Source organism: Nelumbo lutea, chromosome 2 (genome assembly GCF_056320005.1).
Source record: "Nelumbo lutea isolate HS-2025 chromosome 2, American lotus-T2T, whole genome shotgun sequence".
Classification (NCBI taxonomy): Eukaryota; Viridiplantae; Streptophyta; class Magnoliopsida; order Proteales; family Nelumbonaceae; genus Nelumbo; species Nelumbo lutea.
In genome coordinates, this window is record NC_142685.1 from 55,126,450 (window position 1) to 55,149,035 (window position 22,586).

A 22,586-nucleotide genomic window follows, 5' to 3' on the forward strand; every position below is an offset into this window, starting at 1 on the left:
GGTGCTATGAGGACCATTCTATAAGGAGGAAATCAGGCCTTAATTTCGAGGCCATTGTTCAATATGCAATTACACCTACACTTTTTCTCCACTTTTCTTGCACTTGCATTCATACTGTGTCAAATGTTCCCTTACATTTGCATAAATACCTATTCAATGAAACTACAGATGTGGTAAAGCACTTAGAGGAGAAAAGGTAAAGCTAACAAAAAAGTTTAAGGCTCGGGAAGAATACAATAAAATGCAAAACTTGTCTAAACCTTATATTTACACAATATATATTTGTATTTGCACCCTTCCAAGCCTAAGAGATCTCATTGCAAAACTTTTAAGGCTCAAGTTTGACAAGGGAAGGTAAACGGGGAATGTCAAGTGTTACGGGAGGCTATCACTTGTTTGTTTTTTCGAATGGTCTTTTGGGCTTTGGCAAATTCAAAAGACCAAAAATCAATATTTTTTCATTTGGTAATCAAAAAAAAGATGGAAAGTTAAGAAGACAGGTGCAAGAAAAGATACAAAATGGCTGAAAACACCGAATTTCAATAAGCTTGAAATGTAAGTTTTGTCGTCTTTCTACGTGCCAATAGCTTCTAAATGCATTTTTGAAAGCCCAATAGACCAGGTTGCTTACCACATTGGTCTTTATCTTCAGAGACCTCGAGTTGAGTACGTCTTTTGGCAATCTGGGTTGCTGGAATCTCTTCCCAAAAAGACTTACCGACCTGCACCTTGTTGTTAGAGAATAAAAGTGTTTTGAGCGATGACTTCACCAGACAGCTTTTTAACTTAAAATGATTAAGCTTTTAGGTCGGATGGTTTCTTGTGATTGTGTCTAGGCCGGTACTTCTCCACACTGAAAGGCTTTCACGTCACCTAACGAACGGCTTAGTTTAAACAGCTTCTTGGTATCGGTAAAAGAAAACGAGCTCTTTTTCACTTCTTTTTAATGCAAAATGACGAGTTAATCACGTAACAGGTTGTAACTCTGGTTTATAAATAGAAGGTGTCAGCCTTCGTTTAATTGCATTAAATCACAAAGAGTTCGTTCTCTGTCAATTCAAGAGGACTCCCTAACCTCTCTCTGGTTTTCGGGAGAGAGAAAGATACATCTTCCAACGGTGATTATTTCATGGCGGTGTCCAATCGATGTGAGTATTTCGATATCGAAATCGACAGTAGAAGCGCGTCCTTCTCGTGGCAGTCTGATTCGCTTGTACAAGATGAAGAAGAACTTCTCTGGGCTGCAATCGAGAAGTTGCCGTCTCGGAAAAGAATGAACTTCGCAATCTTGAAGAACGCTTCTTCGGGTACTGATGGAGGAGAAGCGAAGCCGGAGACTATCGATGTCAGGAAACTCAACCGTTTCGGTCGTGAGCTCGTCGTCAAGAATGCTTTCGCGACGGACGAGCAAGATAACTATAAGCTCTTATCCGCAGTTAAAGAACGTCTTGAAAGGTACCGTCATCCAGAGAGAACATCTCTGTTAATTTTCTCGTGAATCTCATACTCTTTTATCAATCATCTCTACTGATCTTTGACGACTTCTCTGTTTTCATTTCTCTGGTTTCTCTGATGTTTCTATCAACCATCTTATACTCTTTTTGCAATTTTTAAATTCCTTTTATTTGAGTTGTGATACTCTGGCGAATCTGTGTGTGTATGAGAGAGAAAGAACCGCTCCAAACTGCTGCTCTAAATCAAGACTTACTAAAAGTCTAATAATTCTGGACTGACATGATTCTAGAAAACAGAGTCGGTTTGGAGGTCCCGAAGGTAGAAGTCAGATTCGAGAACCTGCATATCTCGGCCCATGTACAAACCGGCACAAGAGCATTGCCCACATTGGTGAACTATACCCGTGACGCAGTCGAGGTATGAGATGCGATATTCTTTGATTATCATTCTTTGCTTTTTTTTGGTAAGAATAAGATTATCATTCTTATTATAAAAATCTCTGATTATCGTTTTTTTTTTTTTTTTTTGTTGAAATTCTATGATGATCATTCGTAATTGTAAACTAGTGCAGCAATTGCTGAATAGTTTGAGGATATTTCGTCCCAAAAGGCACACGCTCAACATCTTAGCTAACATCAGTGGTTGTGTGAAGCCCGGAAGGTATAAACCATAAATTATTAATTAGAGGTTTTTGAGTTTCAGTTAGGGTTACACTTTCGGCTTCCAATTCACGGCGGATAGAGTGGGTAGGAATGTAGTATTTCCTCTCTGCAGTATGCCTCTATTTTTTTCTTTTTTTGGTTTTTTCATGAATAAAATCCGCGTAAATTAGACACATGCATTTATTATAAATTATGTCACATTGATGTTCAATGATGGGCTGGGCTCATGTGAACAGCACGCATATATTGGGAGCATCTCCCGTGCATATTTGTATGTTGTCATTGATGAGGAGATGTTGGCAAATGCAGGGCTACAAGTGGGTTTACGAACCATTATGAGGAGGAATTAGTATTTGGCTCATCTTCCTTTCCAACATTAGAGAGAGAGAGAGAGCATTTAGCAATGTCCCAAAAAAGGCATTTGTTTTTTCAATGTCCACTGCTCATCTCCCTTCATTGAGAGAGAGAGAGAAAGCATTTAACAATGCTCCTAAATGCGTTTCATTTTTCAAACAATGCTCCAAAATGCATTTCGTTTTTCAATGCCCAATGCAAATCTCCCTCTTCCCTCATTGAGAGAGAGAGAATTTAAAAAATGTCTCAAGGCATTTACTTTTTCAAAGTGAGAGAGTGACAGATTATTTAAAATCATATCCCCTCTTCCATCGTTAACCTATTTAAGTGTGTTTAAGGTGGGATTTGGGATTTAATTCCGACATTGAGAATCTCCTTACGACCATTTAAATTTCATTTAAAAATAATAAAATTATTTAAATATTATACAATCCATTTATTTTATTAAATTATTAAAATCCATTTGAAAATAATTACAATTAATGAACTAAAAATAATTAATAAAAAAGCAAGGTTTAAAATATTGCAACCTATTCGTTCGTATTGGCCGATACGTATCATTTCGACAAGAACCCGATACGTGGAACATGTATAAATCTTTCGTTCCATTTCTTTTCACATGTATCGGCCAATACGAGTTCGTATTGGGTTGTTTCGGATCTGTATCGGTCGATATAGGCCCGAAACAATCTTATACAATTGATATGTATCATTAATCCATATTTAATACCAAACTTCTCATTAATGTCATTTATTTAAGTCTAATTGCTCTTTTATTAATTAGCCAGTTACTCCAAGGCAAATTTAAATTTAAATTTGAATTTTAGTGCCTAATTCAAATTCTCTTATTAATTCCTTTAATTAATGATTCCCTATCATTAATTTTGTTTTGTTAGTGTAAAAACTTCAAATTTTAGCTATAACAAGAGTCAAACCTTGGTCACTTGATTTTAAGTTTTAACAACCACAAGTTCGCAAATGAGCAATACATACTTGTTTGCTATGATTATATGTATTTTTAATTTTAAGTAAAGTTTCACTTTTCTTAATGAGTGACAAGTTTTTATTAATAAATTCTAGAATTAATTATTAAAATTTATATACTATTAACTATTAAATTAACAACTTAATTACTAAATACTAAGTACTAAGTAATAAATCATAAAAAACAATCAATATTATTTAATTAATACAATAAAAATGTTATTTATAAAATAATAAATAACAAAAAATAATGACTAAAGCTAACTTTGTAAATAGTAAAAAATTAACAATAAAAATCATAAATAACAAAAAATAATAAATTTGAAATTTGAAATACACTATTGTTGGCTTACATTAATTTATGATATCTTCAATTATTTTTCTTAGGGCAAAGGTTTTCATTTCCTTTTAATCCCTTTGGTCATCATATTGGAAATCGAGTTTTTTCATGCATTGCATAGGACCCCTACTAGTACCGTATTCTAAAATGCAGTTATCCGCATGACCACATCAAGTTCCTCATATTGCTTTCTGACCCCTTTAGAATTTTATGTTTTTTTGTTTCCTGAATTTTTAAAATATCAAATTAAATATGGGGCTATTTACTTATTTAAGTTCACCCACAGCCATTTCAGTTCTTACACATGGTATGACTTGCACTATGGTTAGCATGGTTGGCGTTACCAGGTTTCAAATATACAGATATGGCAATTTGAACTGGCCACGTTCACCCTCCCCATATCAAATTAAGGCATAGTTTGGGTCCCATGTTTCATTAAATGCTTTCTAATAAAAAAGTTCATTAATGTTGTAAAATGGACAGGAAATATGTAACAACTAGTCATGTTTGTTTTGGTAAAAGGCTATTCACGTTGATGGAAGAACCTTTTATTTAATTTTTTCCATTCCGAATGCCCAGTCTTCCAAGATAAACTCGAAGACGATACGATCCAATGGATAATCTGATCTTTTGTTTTAACTCAAGGTCCACAGTAGATTAGTTGAACTTATAGCTGTTTTATGGGTTGTGGGTTCAACTATCTTGTAGTTAGATTTTGTAGAAAGGTAGAACCAATCTTGGCAAGGTAGGTTTTGCTTCCAGCTGGTTTTTCCTTGGAACCAAACCGAACCACCAACTCATGCTCACCCCTAGTTTAGACCCCAGTTTTCTTCATGTAGTTTTTTAACTTTATAGGCTACCTTTTGACAAAACTTCATGGTTTTTAAGTTAATTTAGGCACTGCTTCACCAATATATCATCTTTTAATTGTTTCCTTAGAACGATTTGACATACAATTTCATATTATGTTGCTATTTTCTCGATTGTTATACTTTTTCTTAGTTTCCTAGTGTGATTTCTCTTAAACTGTTTTGTTTTGAACAATTCCATCCACTCATAGGATACAATTATTTTCTGGGATTTTATCCATGAGAAATGGATTGATAATTTGGTTACAACTGAGTTAGAACGTTGGGACATTGGATGGGTAACTTTACGCTAAAGTGTTTGGAAACTTGAAAGATGATAATGAAGTGTTCAGCATTTTTCCTTAAACGGAAACTTTATTGGGTTGCAATTTGCATTTTCATTTATAGAGGTTAACCCAAAGGTGGCCGATTACTATTTATTGGGTTTTTGCCATTTGCATTTTCATTTATGAGAGGTTAACCCAAAGGTGGCCCCCAGTACTATTTATTGGGTTGCAATTTTCATTTTCATTATGAGAGGTTAACCCAAAGGTGGCCGATTACTATGTATTGGGCTTGCCATTTGCATTTTCATTTATGAGAGGTTAACCCAAAGGTGGCCCCATTACTATCTATTGGGTTGCATTGCATTTTCATTTATGAGAGGTTAACCCAAAGGTGGCCGATTTCTATTTGGAATTGGAAGACAAGAAAGTGAAGTATATCTGAGCTTTTATGCCCAAATAAGTAAATGTAGAGAAATACATGGATATTGCATGCCTTGTTTAGGTGACGGTTTTTTATGTCGTGGGCTTGTTCAGTCCTCAATCAAGCCCATTTGGTTTTGGATGAATCATGTTAGTTATAAAAGGTATATAAATTAGACATATTTATTGGGGCTGAGGAATATGATATATGCTTACCTTTGATGAACTAGCTCAGCCCGCTGATGTAAAATGAAAACAACATGCAAAGGTATAAAAATTGGCATGAAGCCAATAAAATGGAATTATCAATTATTCAGGATTTTGTCTTAGAGAGTTTAAGGCTAGGAACTTATTAAAGTCTATAAAAACCCCAAGGGTGATTGAAGTAATTTATTGGTTCTGCTAGAACATTAGTTGTGAACCTGTTTAATTAGTTTTTCCCTACTACTTTTAAACTTATTAAATGGATTATTTTTTATGTTTAAACCTTATGGAATATTTGTAGTTAGTGATAGTGATTAAATTAGTGGGAGTTATATAGGCTGCACGTTGATTGAATTCTCATTGTACATTTGACAAGTTTAGTGATTTCTCGATTTGTTTGGTTTTTTTATATCCTTGGATACATTTGGTCAGTAGAAGTGATTGGATTTGTTTATTGTTTGTGGTTTTGCATTTATATTTGTTACTATACAATTGAAGATGAATCTTTGGTTGGTTTATATGCCAATTTTATTCTCAAAAGGGAAGATGTACTGTGTACTAATTTGGTTCCCAAGGGAAAGTTGCATTGTGTACCAATTTGGTTCCTAAAGGGAAAGTTGTGTTATGTGTAAATTCGGTTCCCAAAGGGGAAATTATGTTTTGCTTATGGAACATGTTTAGTTCTCAATGGGGTGGGATTCTATAATTTGGAGAATTGGTCCATAGAGTTTCTTAGACCTCTAGTGGGTGTTGGTTGCTCACAGGGAAATCTATTGGTCAATAAGAGCTCTTAAATGGACAGGGTATTCAAAGTAATGTTTTAAAACACGGAGGTGTGATGTGAGGCGCTCCAGTACCTAGAGGCGTGAGGTGTAGTTCAAAACACAAGAGATGTAAACCTTTCGAACACAAGGAGGCTTACGCCTCCTTAAGAGGAAGGGGGTTAGGAGGAGGATGAAGAGAAAAGAGGGATCTCACTTTTTTTTTTATTTTTAATAAAAATATTTTATATTAAGAAGAATAAAGATACATAACATTAATTGAAAGGGGGGGTCTTGTTGAGTGACCATTGTTGGAGGACTATATTCAGTTTACTTTTGGTTATGGAATCTGATCAAATGACATAATTCACACACTATTTACACTTAGGCTATGTTTGGATTGAAGGAAAAGGTAGGGAAATGGACCAAGCCCTTCCTTTCCTTACTTTTTCCTTTAAACCAAACACAACCTTAGGGAAGACAATTTCCCGAATGCCTTTATATGGAAATGGACCAGTATTTCAAAAGAGAGTGTGTTCCTCTATGTCAGGTATGTGTGGTATTACTGGAACTAAGTTTGGTTTGCTCTTCATGAAGCAGATATTTGGACTGGGTGATCAATATAAATGAATGTGGTTTTCAAATAGGATGGCTACTTGATAAAATTTTTGTCAACTCGGATTTTCTTTCCTTCAAATGCTTTTCAAAATTAAAGGAAATGGGTACATATTCCAAGATATCAGCTCTGAAATTGATTAAGTATTACGAAAAGTGTCATATATAGAATGAAATTATGTATGTATGTATTAAAGGAAATCCACCAAACTAGAGAGCTTCTCCTTCATATACAGGGCATTCTACATTTTTTTAAGAAATAGAATCTAAGAAGTGGGCATTCTCCACTCTTGCATATAAGCTTTCTTACTTAAACGTGTTTATCCACTCTTGGAAAAAGTGAGAATAGTGATAACTTTAGATACATGGCAATCCATAAAAAAAGTATCCATTTCAAGTTAATTGTAGGTTACCTATAAATCCACACCATTTGTTGGACCCATATTAATATTTGTAATTCAATTTCTTAATTCAAATAAAACATTATAAAGACTTTTAAAATTATAAGTTAAATCTGCATTAATCATTTAAGTTAAATAAGAAATTCAAATTAAATTTGGACAAATAGTGAATCTCAAAAAAAATATTATCACAAAAAAATGATACTTAGATATAACCATCTTGTACTTAGTACGAGGGTCATTCTCTAGTATACATTTATATTAAAGGAAAAGCTTCAAACTAAAGAACGTGTCCCTCAAACACATGGGACTCTATCTTTTAAAGAAATAGTGTCTAATATATGGGTACTTCCCATTTTCAAGCAGAAGCTTTTTTCCCTAAATATGTATCTACCCACTCTTATAAAAAGTGAGAATAGTTGGCTCTATTCTTAGAAAAAGAGTTAATTTTAGAGACATGGCTATTCATAGAAAAAAAAAGTATTCATTCAAAAGGATGTGGGGTCATATTAATCTTTGTAATTTAATTTTCTAATTTAAATAAAAGAGTCACTATAAGGATTTTTAAATTACAAACTAAACATGATTTAATTATTAAAATTAAATAAAAATTCAAATTAAATATAATTATCGGAATAATACTGAATCTAAAATAAAGTAATACTATTACAAAAAAAAAAAAAACATAAACACTCAACCATTGTCCCTTCCAGCCAATCTAACGTAGCAGTTGTTTTCATTTATGAAAACAAAACCACTTCAACTCCATTTGGGAAGAGTGCAAATGCTGGTTCGATGCATATATGCACTCTGGTTCAGTTTTGCTAGTGTTTGACAAAAACGCATTTGTGTCTTCAAAATGAAATTTCAAGATATGTTTGCATTCAAAATGAGAGCAAAATTTGAATACGAAAATGGACACATACTTTTTCACTCAAAGTGATTAATGTTAAAAAGGTATTTTCCAGTCTCAAGATTTATATTTACACCCATTACAACTAAGAAAGTAAATTGGTATGTGATTAATGTTAAAAGGGTATTTTCCAGTCTCAAGATTTATATTTACACCCATTGCAACTAAGAAAGTAAATTTATCAATGCAAAACTAAACCAATTTTGTTTTTGTATGGACCAGAATGCACTTTATATATTTGTATTTGCATTCTATTTACACTCTTCTCAAATGGAGCCTTACATTTATTGTTCTCTTTTGTAAGGATGACATTGCTTTTGGGCTCTCCTGGTTCGGGAAAATCTACCTTGCTTCGAGCTCTCGCTGGGAAGTTCGAACATGGCTTAACGGTTAGTGCATTTTCCCATCTTTAATATTTGCATGCATAATTTGCATTCATGGGAATCAACATGGTTTTCAAAGCTGGACCGGACCAGATGGCCGGACTGGAAAAACTGGGAACCGGTCAAGTAACTGGTTTCGTTTTTCCCCAAAAATGGGATTTTTCAAAAAACCGTTGATTTTGGTCAGCAAACCGCTGACCTGGGTGGTTAACCGTTTGAATGGTTTTGCCCGTTTTTTCGACTCGAACCGTTCGACTTGGTAACTGGACGCCTGACCGATTCAGTCTCTGAGTCGATTTTAAAAACCATGAGAATCAACATTGGTTGCATTTTCAAACCCTGACTGAACTTTTCTTACTTTATGGGCTACACAACAGGGCAGCCCATCCCCCAACCAATCAGTTGGCACCTTGCAAACGTGGCTAAACTTGTTCACATGTTAGTTTGGTTTCATGGCTTTGATTGCTGTACACTTTCTTTTCCCTCCTGATACCAGTTCCATTCTCTTACCCACATGTACTCACATGACATCACAGCCACATTTGGGGAATATTTCCTCTACTTGTATGTTATCATGCATGGGATATGTTCCTGATGTACGGTTATAGTGTCATGGATAGGTGTGGGTAAGGTTCTTGTGGGTAAGAGATCCAGATTGTAATGAGACTATACATCTGGGGAGTCAGGGACAACCCATCCCAATACCCTTAACCCCTCCTTGGTGGGCTCGAATCTGCTACTCACAAGTTGTTCCCACATCTCTACCCACAGAACATTACAGTTGTTGATTAGTAATATTTCTCCCTTTTCATTCATACGAGATGTTATCAATACATTGTGATGGTGTTCCGTGGGTATAGATGTGGAAACATTTTGTGATAACGGGATTTGATCCCTAAATCTTCAATGCAACTAGCAAGAGAATTTACCAATTGAACCACCATCAATTGGTTGATCGTGATACTTGGTGGACCGTTCAACCATACCTATTTTGCGGGGTATATTTTGGCTGATGTATCCGTTTGTGTTTTTGTTTTCAAAAACAGAATACCATTACCTAACACCCCCTCCAAGTGGGTCCACTCTAACGGTTCAGGACTTGATGGACTGAGCCACCATCATTTGCTAAGTTTCATTTGAGCGTGTAACTGAGTAGGTAGTCAGTTATATCAGCACTGATGAATTGGAAATTGGAATGCCATATCAAACCGAGTGTTAATTTACACAGAATTGCGGTCATACCGGAAAGACAAGGTACCGGAAGAGCCTTTTGATGACCAATCAAAACACCCTCACACAAGATAGAGTAGATAAAGATCAATGGTTTTTTTAACTTTTCTCCATTCATAAAGATATTAGTTGATCTTTCATCTTCATTTGCGTTTCCCTGAAAAGTTCAGGAGATAGATATTTGTATACATGCAAGAGTATTCTATAAGTTTTTATTGACTCATCAGGTCTTCCTCTCCCCTACCCAACCCTCCCCCCTCAGAAAAGCGGCAACATTACATACAACGGACATATGCTTAATGAATTTTGCGTACAAAGAACTTCTGCCTACATAAGCCAAACGGATAACCATATTGCAGAGCTAACTGTCCGGGAAACTTTAGATTTTGCTGCGAGATGTCAAGGTGCAAGCGAAGGCTTCGCAGGTTTGCTTATTACTTTCCATCACATATTATTATGTTGAAAGATAATACACTTTCTAGAAGTTCTAGTGAATTTGGTTGCAAAAGAGAATATGGAGTGAGTTCAACGTAAGGAAGTCTTACCTTGGATTTGTGTTCTCAAATCCCAACTTTCTTTCCATACTTTTTGTTGCTAGATATGATGATTTATTGAAAAGAGCTACTGTGGTTTTCTTATAAGAATATTTGTAGACATGTTACTTAGGAAGCTAATATGTGATTGGTTAAAACTCGCTACTAATGATCATGAGTACTTTAACGAGTTGTGTCAGAAGTATGATTTTCAGTGCTAAGTCTTACTGGTTGTTTCATCACTAAAAACTGTAGGATACTTGGAAGATTTGGTCAGACTGGAGAAGGAAAAGAATATACGTCCAAGTCCAGAAATTGATGCATTTATGAAGGTTCCTATCTAATCCTTCCTCTTGAAGCTCTTATCTATTCCTTTTTTAATCATTCTCAAATTTTCTGAAATTTAATTGAAAATAGGCATCATCTGTTGGGGGAAAGAAGCATAGTCTTTCAACGGATTACATCTTGAAAGTCCTTGGTCTGGATATATGTGCAGAAACACTAGTCGGTAATGACATGCTCAGAGGTGTCTCAGGTGGTCAAAGAAAGAGAGTTACTACTGGTAAAAAATTATCATCTATCATACATCATTCTACTGAAAGCCAATAAATTCTGCTTGACCGTCAACTACAGAACCAATGACCTGAAAGTCATGCTCAATTCCACACAACCTTTCTTTTTTTGTTCAAGAATATTTATGTTAAATTATTATTCTTATGTTGTCATCTAATTTCAGGAGAAATGGTTGTTGGACCAAGGAAAACCCTGTTTATGGATGAAATATCTACTGGACTTGATAGTTCTACAACATACCAAATTGTAAAATGCATACGTAATTTTGTTCACCAAATGGAGGGTACTGTTTTGATGACCCTCCTTCAGCCAGCTCCCGAGACGTTTGATTTGTTTGATGACTTAATACTATTATCTGAAGGACAGATAGTTTATCAAGGTCCTCGAGCACAAGCATTAGATTTCTTTCAATCATTAGGCTTTAATTTGCCACCTCGTAAGGGGGTTGCTGATTTTCTTCAAGAGGTACTTTTTTTTTTCTTCAAGAGTACTTTTTTTTTTCTTCAAGAGGTATTATTCTTTATGGTCAATATTTTAGCCTGTTTCTATGATCTAAGGCCTCTCTGCCCGAATGGATCTATCTTATATCCAGGTTACCTCCAGAAAGGATCAAGCACAGTATTGGGCCGATCCTTCGAAACCATATGTGTTTCTCTCTGTTTCAAAAATTGCAGATGCATTCGGAAACTCTGAGTTTGGAAGGTCTGTGGAGTCCAATCTTTCAGTTCCATATGATAAAAGGAAGAGTCATCCTTCAGCTCTTGCCAAGACAAAGTATGCTGTACCAAAGTGGGAACTCTTTAAGACATGCTTCACACGGGAACTTCTGTTGATTAGCAGGCACCGGTTCCTGTATATATTCAGAACATGCCAAGTATGCTGTACTTTCCCAAGGAATTGCTATCACCCATTTTCCTTTTTTTTTTTATCAATACGTAATCAAATAAATGCATTAATAAAAGAAGGAAAATAAGGATAAAAGGGGTCATGAGTGGAAAGACCTAGACAAGCACCGGTTCCTGAGCAAGGACGATAATCCTTTCTGTTCTTTAGTAACTATTTCATCTTTTCGTATTAAATGCTTGCATATCAATAACATTTAGCATATCAAGGAAAAAAATGCACTTTTAGGCCACTTCTTGTCAGGGTGTTTATAACAGCATTTACGTATTTTCACAGGTTGCATTTGTTGGATTTGTTACATGTACAATTTTTCTACGAACAAGATTACATCCTACAGATGAAACAAATGGGAACCTTTACCTTTCTTGTTTGTATTTTGGTCTGGTGCATTTGCTATCCAATGGATTTTCGGAGTTACCAATTATGATATCCCGATTGCCAGTTTTCTTTAAGCAAAGAGATAATTTCTTCCATCCTGCTTGGGCTTGGTCCATTCCTAGTTGGATATTGCGTATACCCTACTCAATCCTGGAAGCTGTTGTGTGGTCTTGTGTTGTATATTATACTGTTGGTTTTGCTCCTAGTGTTGGAAGGTAACTTTTTTTTTTGCCAAGTTTAACATTCTTGTTGCTGCATTTTGTTTTGAAAGTTTTGGTACTTATCAACTCTCAATTGTTATTAGGTTTTTCGGCTTCATGCTCACTTTCTTTTCAGTACATCAAATGGCACTCGGCCTCTTTGGCATGATGGCTGCTATTTCACGGGATATCATCATTGCTAATACATTTGGAAGTGCTTCCCTACTACTTGTATTCTTATTGGGAGGATTTCTCCTTCCAAAAGGTTGGTTTAATTAATTTGATTTCATAAGTTGAACAACAATTTACTGAAGCTTTCCTTAATGATTGAGTGCTTTATATTCCAGCAATGATTAAGCCATGGTGGATTTGGGCTTTCTGGTTGTCACCATTATCATATGGGCAGCGTGCAATTTCAGTCAATGAATTTTCAGCTACAAGATGGATGGAAGTATGCTCTTTAGGACTTATACACTAGCAATTTGGTTAGATCTTTGTGCTTTATATATTTGGCATATCTCCCAAGTACTTAATCATTTGGACAACTGTTGAATAAGACTTACAAGTGCCGTTAACATTCTTACTTGGCAGCGATCTACATATGGAAACACTACAGTTGGATATAATGTTCTCCATTCACATGCTCTACCCAGTGCTAATTACTGGTATTGGCTTGGTATTGGGGTTATGTTGGCTTATGCAGTGGCCTTCAATAGTTTGGTGACCCTTTCCTTGGCTTACCTTAACTGTAAGTCTGCAAGGACTTCATGTTTTATGGAGCTATAGTTTAATTGTCACTTTTTCTTCCAGTAATGGTATGTGGTTCTTTATTACAGCTCTGAGAAAAGCCCAGGCTGTGTTTGCATTGGATTGCAGAGAAGATGATTCAAATAATGATCATGGTCAGTGTACATTCTTTAAAACTTTCACCAATATATTCCAAATTTAGGCCTCGTTTGGTTTGCGGGGATAGGGATCTAGAATGGGGAAGAGAATGGATTATTTTGATTCCAACTTTTTGGTTGGACAGAATCGGAATCTCACTCCCATTCCTGGTGGAATGGCATTCCCCCATTTGAGGGAATGGCCATTCCCTCCCCCTCCCTTGGTAATGAAATCCCATTCCATCTGATTCTAATTCCCATCCCCATTCATGTTTGAACCAAACAAACTGTGGGAATAGACCATTCCGATTCTGATTCAAATTCTATCTGTAAACCAAAAGGACCCTTACTTCAGTGCATCTATTTTCTCATTGGATTTTTTCATACACATGTGATTTGCCAATACGTGTCTAGTTTATCATTCTTACATTAACAACAACCTGGTTTTTGCAGCGAGAAGTCCGATATCTGATTCAGAGTCCTTATCTTCTGAAAGTAGAACTCCAAGGAGGGGAATGACCCTTCCATTTCAACCACTATCAATGACATTTCATAATGTTAATTACTTTGTCAACATGCCTAAGGTAATTTTGTGTAGTAGCTTTATTTTCTTTTTTTTTCTAGTGCACATTTTAGTAATTTTTTTTTTCTTTTTTTTTTCTTAGGAAATGAGTTCAAAAGGGATCCCAGAAAAGAAGTTGCAACTATTGTCAAATGTCAGTGGAGTATTCTCCCCTAGTGTTCTTACTGCATTAGTTGGTACAAGTGGAGCAGGGAAAACCACATTGATGGATGTGCTTGCAGGCAGAAAAACTGGTGGATATATAGAGGGGGATATTAGGATATCAGGGTACCCAAAAGAGAAAAGTACTTTTTCCAGAATTGCAGGATATGTTGAACAGAATGATATTCATTCTCCACGAGTTACAATTGAGGAATCCCTTTTGTTTTCTTCATCTCTTCGCCTTCCAAAAGATGTCAGCAGAGAAAGCAGGCGTGTTAGTGTCTAAGAAGAGTAAACATCTAAATTATATGCTTCTTTCAGTTTTTTTTTCTTAATTTAATCCATTATTATCTATTGTAGGTGTTTGTTGAAGAAGTTATGACATTAGTAGAGCTTGATACTCTAAGGCATGCTTTGGTTGGTTTGCCTGGGACCAGTGGCCTATCAACTGAACAAAGAAAACGCCTAACAATAGCAGTGGAGCTTGTTGCAAATCCTTCCATTATTTTCATGGATGAACCTACATCTGGATTAGATGCACGAGCAGCGGCTATTGTGATGCGTACTGTTCGTAATACTGTTGATACTGGAAGAACAGTAGTTTGCACAATACATCAACCTAGTATTGATATATTCGAAGCATTTGATGAGGTGGTTGAGAAGTTTTCTTTGTTTTTCATCCAAAGTACTCCTTCAAACCATAACTTACATATAATTCTTGTGATTGTGGTGCAGCTACTTCTTATGAAACGTGGGGGTCAAGTTATATATGGAGGGAAGCTTGGAGAACACTCACAAATTATGATAAACTACTTTCAGGTACCATTGAGTTGATTGATATAGTCACTTGTGTGCCATTTACCTTCTCAATTCAAACATTGTGGAGAACAGTTATGAATTTCACTTCAAATTGAAGAAATAAAAATAAATTGTCCCATTTAGAGTTGCAGTTATGCAAAGAACTTGCATAAATTTACTATCTTGGGTTCTCTTCTCCAACTTCTGGTAACAAAGACTCTTACTTATCAAAGAACTTGGATAAAATGCAGTTGTTTATTCATCTAAATTTATGTGTTCGTGATAAACACTACCCAACTCAGCTCAACAAAGCCCAGCCCCAAGTTACAAACTATATCAGGTCGGTTAGACAAATGTGATTTTGCCATTCCACTCTATTATATGATCATATCTTTTGAACCAAAAACATGTAAGCCAGATTTGGCACTCAATACATTTGTGCTAAATTTGTATTTGAATATGAGAAAGTATTAGTTAATTCACCCTTAGTTTAGGATTTCCTTTCAACCAAGGATTCAAGTTTCCATGAAATCTTATAAATATTGAGATTTCGTTCTATTTTCAGGAGTGGCCATAACGAAATATATGGAGCATAACAAAAAATGATATAAAATAGGAGTCTAATTGGTTATTTGAACTATATATCTATATATATACTATTTATTTATTTATATTTATTAGTTTTTCTTGAAATTCTAAGCAGACTTTGAAAATTTTCTGAAATTTCGGTTTTGAGCCAGGTTGATGTAAAACCAAATTTAGTGTAAACCTTTGGTTTTTGATGTACGAAAGCATCTCTTGGGCTTTTCAGTTCCATTTATTAGGTGAACTCCAATATGGATCTCTTTGATAACAGCTGAATTGGTTGAACTGAGTGCTCATTGCTTTGTCTTTTAGTGGACACCATTAAGTGCTGGGCAAAACTCCTTAATGGCTGAAACATCCATTTAGGAGCTTGCCCCCTCAATGACTTATTCCATAAAAGACAGTTTTAAGCTATTCAGTTCAGCTGATTCAACTGTTATCAAACTGCACCAGTGCACCTAAGAAAAATGTGATGGCACTTCTGTTAATCCATGGAGAACTCCTGCATTAAGATCCTCACTTCCCTCGATTGAAGTGGGTTCTCCAAACGCAGTCAGATGGAGTAAAGGTTTTGGAAGTGATCCACATAAATTGTCTAAATGCTAAATGAACTTAGACTACTATTGGATTGTTGTTCACCTATTTTGTGGGTGAGTCCACTACCCCAAACGTTTCTCTTGTGAAGGAATTTCTTTTATACTTTGTTTTCTCTGATATGTTATCACATAAAAATCTTATGACTGATGGTTTCATTTTCCCTTGCCATCTAATCCTCATAGTAGTCGTTATTGCACCGCCAAATTTTTGTAAATAAATTCATTTTCATGTAAGTAAGAAATATTTTTGTTTTTTCAAATTTCAAGTAGTTGTATTATTTTTTTATCAAGCTTCAATATAGTATTAAACAATTGATTAATAGAAAACAAATTTTTTGATAAGTTTCTGTAAGCTTGGCTTCTTTTAAACGTATATTTCTCTCGCTTCTTACTATCCTATGGATGTAGTGATAAAAATCATTATTTATAATTTTGAGGGGGCAACTTATTCAGTTGCTTTGTCCAAGGAAGAGTGATTCAGCCTCATATTTCATTTCTTTGCACAGGGACTTCATGGAGTCCCTCCCATTCCCGATGGTTATAATCCTGCAACTTGGATCCTTGAGATCACTACACCAGCGGCTGAGCAAAGAATTGGGCAAGACTTTGCAAACATATACAGGAATTCTAATCAATACAGGTAACAGTGGTCAATATTGTTTGATTTGTTTTCTTTTTTTTTTTTTTTGAAAATGGTTGTTAAATGGTTCCTCATTTATTTGCTTATTCTTATATTGTATGATACTTGCATTAACATTATGATTTGAACTTTTTACTTAGGGAAGTGGAAGCATTAATTGAGCATTTGAGTATTCCAGCCATTGACTCTGAGCCCTTGAAGTTTTCTTCTACATATTCACAAGATAGCATAACACAGTTTCGGATTTGCTTTTGGAAACAATTTCTTGTATATTGGAGAAGTCCCCAATACAATGTTGTGCGGTTATTCTTCACTATAATGTGTGCGTTCATAATCGGTTCAGTGTTTTGGAATATTGGTTCAAAAAGGTGATTCCTTTCTTCCTTTTCATTTATCTTTGATGGATAATTTTTTTAATCATTCTTATCGTGTTATGAGATGCATTGTTTAGAAAACACGCGGATTGGCCAGTTGGACCAGTTAAACCATGAACGGCCCCTAGCTAGTTTGGTCATACCCTAAAAACTGTTGTAAATGAAAAATCGGATGACCGGCTAGTTTAACCAAGAATGTGGTGAACCAGGCTTGGTTTTATGAAACCACCCACCTAGGTCACAACATTAATAATAACTTCAAAATGGTAATGACAAGATTTGAGCCCAAGACTTGAAACCTGGTCATTTATTTTAAAAACTTAAAAATTAGCCATCTATCAACTGCGTGATTATATGCCTTGTTAACCATTCAACCTGGTCATTGATGAGATGTTAACTGTTTCTTGCTCTTTGGCGTAATTCTTGTATTGGATTAGCATGATTATAATTAAGGATAATTATTTATATACCCTGTACTTTTAGGAAACTACTTAAATATGCCTTGTAGTTTGAAAAACTACTTATATAGCCTTGTTAACCATTTAACCATTATAATTAAGAGAAGAAGTTGAAGTCCAAAAATGCCTTTATCCTCTACCCACAATACTCTGGATACCATTCCTTAATATTTGAATACCTTGGGTGATCTTTCTAGCACTAGGAGTCGCCATTTCAAGCATCAAACTCAAGAAAATTTCTCCCATCATATTTTTATAAAAATACATGAGAGAGGAAACTGTTTTGTTTCTTAAAATTTCTCCATGCTAGTTTAGTTATAAGTTTATAACTGAGTTCAAATTAGAAGAGTCTTTGATGCCAAGACCACTGTGAACCTTCTCCAGTGCAATTTGAGAGCAAATAAACTGAGAAACCTATGAACCGCAGTTTTGCAGCCCAAAGTCATCCAAATCAACAAGCTCTAGGGTTTCGGTTTTGAAGAAGATGAATGGTGTTTTCATTATATATATATATATATATATATATATATATACGGCTCTAAACATTTTATAAATGAAGGGCCCGTTGATGTCATGTGGGGCCACACGCATAATTAGTTTTTCAAACTAAAGGATATATTTAAGTAGTTTGGTAAAGGAATATGGTATGTATAAGTAATTATCCCTTATAATTATAAAGAAGGAATAGTACTGTGGCATATATAGGAAAGATAAGAGAGTATCCATATAGGTTTACGTTAAAGGCCAGAAGTACTGTGGCATATCCTTTTTTTGGGCTGTCAGTGGACTTTGAACGTCTTGAAACCCAATCCAACATCTTTTTCAATTATTTTGGATTCAGATGACCCATTTACATATTTGGATCAGATTTGGATTTTATAATCTGCATCCAATTAATAATTGGATTTTGGATGCAGATTTAACCTATTCGTTTCCATTAAAATCCAGGTTCAATTATTTTATACTATATATTCAATATATAAATTATATTATATATTTATAAATAAATAAGTAAAAATATACAAAAAAGAAATTATAGCTTATAACTTTAGGAACTAGGAAGAGAGAAGAAACAAAATGATATGCTGTCTAGATTGCAAATATAACATTAGGACATGATCTATGGACTATTTTCTGGTTGAGTTTAGAAAAGGGAGAACAGGATATTCACCTTTAAAAGCATAAGAGGTGGGCAAATGATTGGCCAGAATAGTATAATTGGCCATGTAGAGAGAATTGCATAAACATGGCTTCCTTCTTTTTCTTGGTTCTTTGGAATGTAGAGTTAAAAAAGGCCATCAGTGTTATTAACCAGAACTTTATAAATATTTTGCAGGGGCACAACACAAGACTTATTTGTGGTGATGGGAGCTCTTTATGCCTCCTGCTTGTTTCTTGGAGTAAAAAATGCTTCTTCAGTACAACCGGTAGTTTCTATTGAGAGAACAGTTTTTTATAGAGAAAAAGCAGCTGGAATGTACTCACCATTACCTTATGCAGCAGCACAGGTAGGAGTGTTAAGATTGGATGAAGTTTTGTTTTCTTTTTTCTTCCCTAAGTTTGGAATAATTTGTGATTTGTATATATGTATATTTATATGTTTCATCAACAGGGTCTTGTAGAATTACCTTACATTGCCATGCAGACAATATTATTTGGTGTTACAACATACTTCATGATCAATTTTGAAAGGACAATAGGTAATACTTGATACCCTTATGCCATATGGAATCCAAAGCTTGCCCGTTCATCTCTTTACAAATCCTTCTTATGTTCCTTTCACATCATATTATTTTCAAGGATTGTATTAAATTTTGACTCAAGAGGCCAAATAATTTTGAAGATAAATCATGAATGAATGACAAATAATTGTTTCCCCGAGTTCCAAAACATTCCTCCATGGAAGACTTCATAGAATTGTTTTGCAAAACTCTTGAAGGATCATTATTTTATCCATTGGAGATGTTATGGTTCCACTTAATTCTTCTCCTTCCTTTTTTATGTGTTTCAAGATTTTTTTTTTTTTTTAACTTCACTCGCTACTCCAAAAGTAAAAATCTTGCACTTGGTGGGTTTATTTGGTATTGTGATCAACTTATGTGTGAAGAAATATGTAGGGTTTATTTGGTATGCACATGCATGTGCACACACACTTGAGGAAAAGATAAAAAATCCGTTCTAATGTTGAGTTTTGAGAGAGATGGGTTTAGACACATCTTTCTTTTGTGAAAATAGAAATGCAGTGAGAAGTCTTCTTGCTGCAACTAAGTAATGGTGTCAAAATTTTAAAACACAAAATTTGCATCTTCAAGTAAGTTGAAACACATTCATATCCACGCACACTTGAGGAAAAGATCACAGATCTGTTTTAATGTTGAGTTTGAGAGAGATAGGTTTACACATCTTTCCTTTAGGGGCATAGCAGTGCAGTGATAACTGTTCTTGCTGAAGTAATGGTGTCAAATTTTAAAACACAAAATATGCATCATCAAGTAACTTGCCTTGAATTTACCAAATTTGTTGGCCCAGGCTTCACTATTACATTTTCCTCCCTATTTACACTTAAAATCTACAATCAATTTGCACTGGTTACTTTAATGACTTGTAAAGTGCAACCTAAGTACAAGTGATATTCTTGGGAAAATCTATGATGCGAGAAAGACATGGTATTGGAAGAGTTTTGACCAATCAAAACCCACCCATGAATTTTCATAAATAACACCTGATTGGCTACCACGTTTATGATACCAGTTGATTGGTCAAAAATTTTTCAGACATCATATCTTTCTGATATCATAGTCGAACCCAATATTCTTTCCTTTAAATAATGGAGGATAATAGGTAACTAACTATCAAGTCATTTGATTCTTTAGCCCTTTAGATGTCTAAGATCATGAAAACATCTTTTTGTTTTTCCATTTGTCCTGTTTTATAGTTTTCCAATAAGCAACCTAGAGGAAAAGAATAAGAGAGATTTCTATAGAATCCACCCAAATTTAACATAAATCCTTTCCAATCTTTCACCTGTCAAGTCACTGCCTCAAACTTTCTTAGTCATATTTTGGTTAGACTTGTAATGTGGTGATTTATATGTAATGGTTCAACAAGCATGTGTCATGTTTTGCAGGAAAATTTCTCTTTTACCTTCTGTTCATGTTCCTCACGTTCACCTATTTTACATTCTATGGGATAATGGCAGTTGGCCTGACACCTTCTCAGCAATTTGCTGCTGTTGTTTCTTCTGCATTTTTCTCTCTATGGAATCTTCTCTCAGGTTTTCTCATCCCAAAACCAGTGAGTATCCATTTTTTATTGGTGCAACTGAGTCAATCCCCAAGCTTTATCTGTTGGCACTGCATTTCATCTATGGGGAAATAAATAATTGGAAGAATTTTATAACTTCTCATTCATGTGCTTTATGCATTTTCAGAATATTCCAGGATGGTGGATCTGGTTTTACTACATTTGTCCTGTGGCTTGGACTCTTCGGGGTATCATAACTTCTCAGCTCGGTGATGTGGAGACCCATATTGTTGGATCTGGGTTTGAGGGGTCTGTGAAGGATTATCTGGAGGTTAGTCTAGGCTACAGTTCTGGGATGATTGGTGTTTCTGTAGTAGTGCTCTTTGGATTCTGTATATTCTTCTTTCTTGTCTATGCACTCTCGGTCAAATTCCTCAACTTCCAGAGAAGATGATGATTACAGAGTTAGGGAAAACTAGTGCCAAATAATGTAGAAAGGGATCCAAATTTAGCAATATCAAAATTGAGATTGTCATATGGTACAAGGAGAACAGATTGCAATCAGAGGAAACCTAACAGGAGGTTCTTCATTCAGATTGCCAGTGGCATGATCTACTCTACCAATACCAAAGTTAGCTGAGGAAGGCAACCTTCTAGACAATGTTCGAAGTCACTATAAAGTATTACAATTGTAGTTTTGCTCAGAATCTGAACAATCAGCATTTTATCCAAAACTGAATTATAAATGAAGCATTAAATTGGAACTGTTTTCAGATAGAACTAACAACATAAAAGCAATATAGTTATTTCAAGATAGAGAAGAAAGAAAGATAAAGATCAATGTACCCTGTTTTTATGTACTTGTGGTGTGAAGTTGGTTGCAACTTGCAAACCAAACATTTAGCCAAAATAACAAAAGATCGAGCATTTAACCAAATCATTGGTAAACCACTATTTTGGACGTACTCCAGACACAAAGGGCATAGGAGGCCCTACATCATCCCTAAATCTGGATTTCCCAAAATGACAGATCAAGATTGATCACAAAAAAAAAAAAAAGAAAAAATATATATTCTTTAATGATTCTAATCAGTCAACCAAGAGCCTCTAGGGATAACTCTATAGGAAGATTTTCAGGATTGAATGGGTGCTGAATCATCATATTAATGGACATTCATGGAAACTTCAGATTTTGAGTCTTCCAATGATCCTAGTTATCAAAACCCAAAATTCAGTGGTTAGGTAAGGTTATAATTTTGCAATTGGACTAATCCAATCGGGATGAAATGTGAGGCACTTCATAATTAATCCATTAAGGTACTTAACTTTCAACAATGAAGGGCATCATGCTGCTCTTGTGGCAATGGTTAAGATATTAAAATTTTTGTTCTAGCATGGCTTTTAAGGCTGAACCACTGAAGATATAATGTTTGAACCCGTTTCTCTCTAGGGTGAAAGGAAATGAGGTCGCAGAGTGCATTTAATGCTTGAGGTGGGTCTCATGCAGCATTCCATATATGTGAATGCACAATAGAGTAAGGTACACGATAAAAGAAACTATGTATATTTAACACTTCTATAATAAATATCATTATCACCACCTTTGGATGATTAACAAAGACCAAAACAATCACTACTGCTCCATTTGGTTTGAAAGAAAATGTAGGGAAAGGTAGGGAAACATGTACAAGGATTTCTGCAGGTTTATGCTAATGGTGGGAAGCAACATGTTGCAGTGTTGCTTAGGAGAATGTTCCACGTAACACGGGTTAGAGGCAAGAGTAATATTTGCAACTTAGGCCGTCTTTGTTTGCAGTGCAGATCTGAACCAGATACAAAT

At 35.1% G+C, this 22,586-nt stretch overlaps 1 protein-coding gene across 3 annotated transcripts; it reads left to right on the forward strand.

Moving 5' to 3' along the window:
* The first annotated feature begins 1,019 nt into the window (after positions 1 to 1,019).
* LOC148870820 (ABC transporter G family member 31-like) lies at positions 1,020 to 21,519 on the forward strand. 3 transcript variants are annotated; one of them, XM_088969812.1, is made up of 24 exons: positions 1,020 to 1,455; positions 1,752 to 1,872; positions 2,027 to 2,115; positions 8,549 to 8,633; positions 10,120 to 10,282; positions 10,646 to 10,722; positions 10,808 to 10,952; positions 11,127 to 11,428; positions 11,556 to 11,837; positions 12,143 to 12,459; positions 12,549 to 12,709; positions 12,792 to 12,895; positions 13,036 to 13,192; positions 13,281 to 13,346; positions 13,782 to 13,912; positions 13,994 to 14,326; positions 14,413 to 14,703; positions 14,788 to 14,871; positions 16,538 to 16,671; positions 16,812 to 17,039; positions 18,840 to 19,011; positions 19,116 to 19,203; positions 20,631 to 20,797; positions 20,934 to 21,519. In XM_088969812.1, exons 1-24 carry the CDS (start codon positions 1,130 to 1,132, stop codon positions 21,198 to 21,200), a joined length of 4,290 nt encoding a protein of 1,429 aa, XP_088825938.1. In that variant the 5' UTR covers positions 1,020 to 1,129; the 3' UTR covers positions 21,201 to 21,519. The 3 variants fall into 3 exon arrangements, with proteins under 3 accessions (XP_088825938.1, XP_088825939.1, XP_088825940.1); XM_088969813.1 differs by having other exon boundaries at positions 1,024 to 1,455; positions 1,745 to 1,872; XM_088969814.1 differs by having other exon boundaries at positions 1,024 to 1,455; positions 1,745 to 1,872; positions 20,703 to 20,797.
* Positions 21,520 to 22,586: the final 1,067 nt, after the last annotated feature.

Excerpts from the sequence above, each read along its gene's own strand:
- LOC148870820 (XM_088969812.1), top strand. The coding sequence starts at position 1,130 with ATGGCGGTGTCCAATCGATGTGAGTATTTCGATATCGAAATCGACAGT. Across the intron at positions 13,913-13,993 it reads ACTTTGTCAACATGCCTAAG|GAAATGAGTTCAAAAGGGAT; the intron begins GTAATTTTGTGT and ends TTTTTTTCTTAG. Across the intron at positions 17,040-18,839 it reads TGGAATATTGGTTCAAAAAG|GGGCACAACACAAGACTTAT; the intron begins GTGATTCCTTTC and ends AATATTTTGCAG.